Source organism: Lactuca sativa, chromosome 1, assembly GCF_002870075.4.
Source record: "Lactuca sativa cultivar Salinas chromosome 1, Lsat_Salinas_v11, whole genome shotgun sequence".
Taxonomy (NCBI): Eukaryota; Viridiplantae; Streptophyta; class Magnoliopsida; order Asterales; family Asteraceae; genus Lactuca; species Lactuca sativa.
Window position 1 is genome coordinate 91,711,439 of NC_056623.2, and position 7,185 is coordinate 91,718,623.

General features: G+C 31.0%; 1 protein-coding gene across 1 annotated transcript; it reads right to left on the reverse strand.

The window, feature by feature from the left end:
- Positions 1-1,632: 1,632 nt before the first annotated feature.
- LOC111915875 (non-specific lipid-transfer protein Lac s 1-like) lies at positions 1,633-2,450 on the reverse strand. The gene is made up of 2 exons (XM_023911503.3): positions 1,829-2,450; positions 1,633-1,702 (listed from the first exon to the last, which is right to left on the reverse strand). Exons 1-2 carry the CDS (start codon positions 2,170-2,172, stop codon positions 1,693-1,695), a joined length of 354 nt encoding a protein of 117 aa, XP_023767271.1. The 5' UTR covers positions 2,173-2,450; the 3' UTR covers positions 1,633-1,692.
- Positions 2,451-7,185: the final 4,735 nt, after the last annotated feature.

Consider the following 7,185-nt stretch of genomic DNA (forward strand, 5'->3'; position numbering starts at 1 on the left):
GGTTTTACATAAAGTTCGACGCAAACAATCATTTTACAACCACGGATATGATCCATTGCTAGTTGGATTTTTTTTCAAGATTGTTAAAATCGCGATCATGATAGTATGATCTTACTATCCTACGAACTAATCTAAGATAAATAGATTCTGATCTTGCTTAGATCATTCTTTTGGTAAGGTCGTGGTAAAATCGTAGGAATCGAATCGTAAGATCGTAGGATCGATCGTAAGAATGTAAGATCGTTATTAATTTTTCTAAAAATTATAATACTTTTCCTTGGATTAACTACATAGTGAATATCATTTTTTGAATTGTTTATCGTTAAATAATCCATTGAATATGTAATTTTTATGTTTTAAACTATGTAATTTTAACCGAATGGTTAATTTATGGATGAAAATGCAATTTTTTTTCTTGTAAATGGTAAGATCTGTTTTTCTTGTAAATGGTAAGATATGTCACAATAAAAAGTGTCACAGAAAACTGTCAACAAAGAATGGTACAGAGAAATTTCTCGGAAATACACTTCTAGGAAATTCCTCGAAAATACTTTCGTAGGAGATTCCTAGGAAATAAATTTCCTAGGAAAACCATCGGTAATACCAGCAAAAGATTTGTCTAAGCAACGCCTTGGTACTTCTGAAAAAAAAAAAACAATTCCTAGGAAATGCGTCAGAAAGTTCCTCGAAAATCCCTTACAAAAAGTTTCCTAGTAGGGTTTTTTTACCTATGCACAACTTTTCCTCGGTATTTCCTAGGAAATGTCGGTTTCTTAGGATTCTCCGGGGAAATTGTCTCTCGGAAAAGACGTGTTTTTTAGTAGTGTCTTATGAATGGTTTGATTTTACGGTTACGATTTTGCAAAATATATAAAAAACATATATAAAGTCTTAATCTTTATGACCATAGTTTTTATTGTATGGTGCTCTAATTTATATAATAAACAATTCGTCTATAAAACGATGACAAATTAAATATCATCCTATATTTTATTTCTATTTTTATTCTTATCTATTTAAGATGATGAAAAGTGTACAAATTTAAAAATCTCAATCAAATTTAAATTAAATTTAATGACGTTTTTCACGGTCTAAAATAAGTAAAAGGATAATAGGAACAACAAATTGGAAGCTATTTAATTTCTCAAAAACTATTGGACTTTAACCTTAGCACGTGTGAGGTAGTAAACATTTGCTGCTATTAAGAAAACGACATTGATACCGAGAAAATCTAGGAGTAGGTCTAGGAGGCATATAAATTGGTTTTACTCGTGTAATTCTCTTTATTTGTGTAGTTTGTATATGTTTTTACTTTTCTAGCAACGCACCAGTTTCGTTTGAATATTATTCCGTCGTTTAAAAAAAAAAAACAAAAGGAGGCATACAAATAAGGTGATGACATACAAATATTCCAAGAGCACCAGTCAAATTTAAAGGCCGTAAAAATCATAGACATATACAGTAATATATGCATTATTCAAACAAAATAGTGCTCTCGATATTTATTGTAATATATATATATATATATATATATATATATATATATATATATATATATATATATATATATATATATATATATATATATATATATATATATATATATATATATATATATATATATATATATATATATATATATATATATATATGCTTTTATTCTTCAGAACATGCATTAACATCTCGAGCTAACTACTGCACCCTGCAAAAATCACCATATATCAATACAACTAATGTTTGTTCATGCAATATTTAAATCAGTAGATGTGTACTTAGATTAATTGTGACTGAGAGAAAAAAATATAAGCATATATATATTTGAACGTACTCGGTGCAATTAGTGCTAGGACTGATCTTGTAAGGGATGTTGACATGACACTTGTGGGGGAGGCTTGCAGCATTGATAGGATTGATTCCGGAATTTTCCGCAGAAGCACTCTTTAAACAGCGACAAGCCATCTGACGATCACAGGTTGTATTTGCAGTGTTATTGAGTACCCTAACTCCATTGCAACATACCGTTGACACACCACCACCTTCTGTTAGGTAGTCAATGCATGGAGATAAGATCTTTATCACCTGACGACAGGAAATATCAGCCTCTGCATAGGGTGCCGCCACCACCATGCAAGTCGCCACTACACATAAGACCATCGTTATCATCCTCGCCATTTTTCAAGTTTACAAGCACTAAAGGCGTAGGAAACTTATATGAGATTGAGAATGTATTTGGTGCAAGAATCGTTGTCAAAGGTATTTATAGGGATTCTTGTCCATGTGTATTTGTTTGTGAACGGATTGGTTGGTTAGAACCTGGAATCAATATTAATGGAACCTTCAACACCTTTAATTGATGTGTAGCCGTAATCGTTCCATTAACTACTTCATAATAATGGTGGAGCTCGCTTTTAGTTGTAGGCATGGCTATCACTTACCAAGGCGGACCATGCTTGGGACTTTTGATCTTCAATTCTATATATCACAAATTACTTCCTATTTTTCCTCTAACCAAGATTTAATGCTGCAAGTAATGTCCAGTCTAGCTAGGTTGATGCACCCGGGTTTATATACATGTGAGGTGTGAAGTTGGGAGTTTGATTCCTTAAACTATCTTTTTGTGATGTCACAAGTAGAGAATTTTTCCCTAAAATCTCTACACGTGCTTGATTTAACCCGTAAAAAAGCTAAAATTCAAGGTGTTCATTGAAATATTACGAATAGCAAAAAGAAAAAAAAAGAACCAAGATTTCATGCAATTGTTACTCACTTGCATTTGGTAGTCGGTAGACATAACTTAAAGAGTAAGTATATGAAATATAACCAATTTTCTTACTAAGGGGCTTTTTGGCAGGATCTGAATTTTTAAGAAATTTGAATTTTTAAGCGATCTGAATTTATAAGAGCGTCTGAATTTTTAAGATCTAAATTTTTAAAATGTTATTTGGTTGGAACTTTTGAATTGTTGTGTTGAATTATCAAAATGACCATTTTACACTTTTGTATTATTTTTTTATTGAAAAATTAAGAGAAAAATACATAACACCATATAAAATCCAAATTAACATAAATTAAAATTTACCTTCAATAACTTATAATGATGTTTTTGAGATATATTTACAAAAATAACATCATTTTTTACATCCCAAGGATTTCAAAGTTAAAAAACAAAATACTTGACATTGAATGTTAAGATATAAATGACAACAAACTTGCAACCGAACAGTTGATGATCGATTTTTACTCCTTGTCCATCATTACATCAAACACGATAGTCCCTCAATTTTTTTTTTCGAACATTTCAATCTACAAATCTAAATTCAACAAGTAAATAAATAAACACTTTAAGCATATATATAGAAACTGCATCTCAAATCCATTACCAACTTTTCAAAGTATGTTGCTAGAATCAATAATTTATCAAAATCTCCAATTGTTATAACTTGTATAAACTACTTTCAATTCATATAAAGTTCATTCATAATTTGTATAAACTACTTTCAATTCATATAAAGTTTATTCATAACCTATATAAACTACTTTCAATTCATATAAAGTTCATTCATAATTGCTAGATAATGATGCACCATTTTTTATTCACCAAACTCCATATGATATGAATCATTCACCAAAAGTATGTTCTCTTTGTGTTCTATTTCCAATTCACCAACGAATTTGTTGTTTTCTTTGATAAAATCTACATTATTAACAAACCATATTATTATCTTCTATCTTAAGATTTCAAACAAGATTCATATTTTCTTTATGGAACCTTGATACTAGTAATAACAGGTTTTTATCAAAATTTATCATCTCGATCTGTACATGATCAGACATAAATACAAACAAAATTAAAATCGAGGTCTAATAATCGAGTTCTAGGGCAAAAAAAATCAATATATCTATAAGAATAAGTTTTCAGGGGGAAAAGAAAGAACAATCGATCTATATTTACAGAGACATAAATGTCGGAAGAAAAAAAAAACTTAACTGTAATGATGGTGTCGTTGGCGGTGCTGGCAGAGGCGGTGGCGAAATCAATGTCGGAGGAAGCAGATGATTGTAGATCGGAAGGGTATGAGAAGGGTGGAAGGAAGGAGAAGGGGCGATGATGCCAGAGCTGGGCGTCAGAAATCGTGGTGTGAGTCGATTCCAGGGAGGTCGACGGCGTGAGGAGGTGATCAGTGCTGCAGATGGTCGGAGCCTCGGAGGTGGGCAGAGACGTAAGAGCGATCTGAAGGGGGTATGTGGTTTTGGAGGCGTGTATCAGCGTATGACTATAAAAAGGGGAAGGAAGCGTGCGTTTTTTTTTTCCAGATGCAGTTTAAAGTTTGAAAGTTTAAGGGGCTGATAAAAAGTTAAGAGACTTTTATTCATATGCTACCAAACACTCTTAATCTGAAAAATTAAGAGTTTGCCACTTAATTTGTCAATTGAGATACTACCTGGCAGGATCTGAATTTTTAAGAGATCTAAATTTCTAAAACGGTCTGGATTTTTATGATCTAAATTTTTAAGATGTTGTTTGGTTGGAACCTCTCAATTGTTGTGCTGAATTATCAAAATAACCATTTTACCATTTTGTATTATTTTTTCTTGAAAAAATTAGGAAAAAAATACATAACACCATATAAAGTCCAAATTAACATAAATTAAAATTTATCTTCAATAACTTATAATGATCTTTTTGAGTTATATTTACAAAAATAACATCATTTTTTACATCCCAAGGATTTCAAAGTTAAAAAACAAAATATTTGACATTGAATGTTAAGATATAAATGACAACAAATTTGCAACCGAATAGTTGATGATCGATTTGTACTCCTTGTCCATCATTACATCAAACACGACACTCCCTCAATTTTTTCTTTCAAACATTTCAACCTACAAATCCAAATTCAACAAGGAAACAAATAAACACTTTAAATATATATATAGAAACTGCATATCAAATCCATTACCAACTTTTCAAAGTATGTTGCCACAATCGACAATTTATCAAAATCTCCATTTGTTATAACTTGTATAAAATACTTTCAATTCATATAAAGTTTATTCATAACTTATATAAACTATTTTCAATTCATATAATGTTTACTCATAACCTGTATAAACTACTTTCAATTCATATAAAATTCATTCGTAATTGCTAGATAATGATGCACCATCATTTATGTACCAAACTCCATAGAATATGAATCATTCAGCAAACGTATGTTATCTTTGTGTTCTATTTCTAATTCTCCAATGAATTTGTTGTTTTCTTTGATAAAATCTACATTATTAACCAACCGTATTATTATCTTGTATCTTAAGATTTCAAACAAGATTCATATTTTCTTTATGGAATCTTGATACTAGTAATAACAGGTTCTATCAAAATTTATCATCACGATCCTGTACATGTACATGATCGGACATGAAATACAAAGAAAATTAAAATCAAGCACTAATAATCTAGTTCTAGGGCAAAAAAAGAAAAAAAAATCGATGTATCTATAGGAATCAGTTTTCACGGGTAAAAGAAAGAACAATCGATCTATATTTATAGAGACATTAATGTCGGAAGAAAAAAAAAACCTACCTGCAATGATGGCGTCACCGGCGGTGCTAGCCGAGGCGGTGGCAAATCAATGTTGGAGGTAGCAGATGATTGTAGATCGAAGAGGTAGGAGAAGGGTGGAAGGGAGGAGAAGGGGCGATGATGTCGGTGCTTGGCGTCAGAAATCATGGTGTGAGTCGATTTTAGGGAGGTTAACGGCGTGAGGAAGTGATCGGTGCTGGAGATGGTCTGAGCCTCAGAGCTTGGAAGAGATGAAAGAGCGATCTGAAAGGGGTGTGTGGTTTTGGAGGCGTGTATCAGCGTATGAGGTTAAAAAGGGGAAGGAAGCGTGCGTTTTTTTTTTCAGATGTAGTTTAAAGTATGAAAGTTTAAGAGGCTTATAAAAAAATTAAGAGGATTTTATTCATATGCTACCAAACACTCTTAGGGTGTGTTTGGCACGGAGCTTTTGGAAGCGTTTGGGAGCTTCTAGCGTTTAACTTTTGACAAACCGCTCTAGTTTAAACAAAAAGCTTCGTTTGGTAGTACGAGCGTTTAGCTTTTTTTAGTTTTAACAAAACGCTCCGTTTCTAAAACCTACTTCATATAGCTTTTAACAAAACGCTCCGGAGCTTTTGAAATCAATTTCCATAATTACCCTTAAAAATATATTTATATATTTTTTTATTTTTAATCAATTGTCCTTTTATGTAATTTTATATATTTCAAAAGCTTACAGCTACTTTTGCCGAACATTCATATAACAAATAAAAGCTACAGCTTCCCGCTAGCAGCTACAAGCTACACGCTACCAGCTAATCGCTACCCGCTTCCAGCTAACAACTATTTTTTGCCAAACACGCCCTTAATCTGAAAAATTAAGAGTTTGCCTCTTAATTTGTCAGTTAAGAGGCTACCCAACAACTCCTAAACTGTACAAAACAGTTTTTTGAATTTGTTTATATTATGGATGTAAAAATGGCATAATGAACGAGAAATTCCACCTTAGCTAAAAAGAATTACTAAAAGAAAATGATCAATAGTAATAATAAAATAGTCCGATTATATTATGAAAAAGTATTGTTTAATAGCTTGATACAAAGTAAACAAAAATAATTTATGTGGTCATTAATTAGAAACCAGCTACTTTAGGCTCAGTAGTTTTTTTCTCATACTATTCCCATAAATTAAGTTTGTCCAAATTAAATATATCATTAACTTCGTATAAGACATTATTCTCAACTATTAAGTCAGTTTAATATGATGGTTATGATATCATTTGAAATATGTTTTACCACTTTAAGGTGCTTATTGGTTCATCTAGTGTCTATATATCACTAAGTTATAATTCATTGAAACCACCGGGCATGTTTAAAAAAATTATTATATAAATAAAAAATAATATTAAATATCAATAAAATCAAAAGGAATATATTTTAGATTGGAAGTAAAGTTGAATAATATGATAATTAAAAAAAATCATTTAACTTATAAACACTTCTATGTATACAACATTCGAAGTTTTATTGATCAAATTAGTTATCTTAAATCAATAACTTTAATCTTTGTGTTCTCCCTTTACTTTCGATAAAACAATATATAATTGACTACTTGAGAAAACTGATTCTCGTAAAAATAACTCA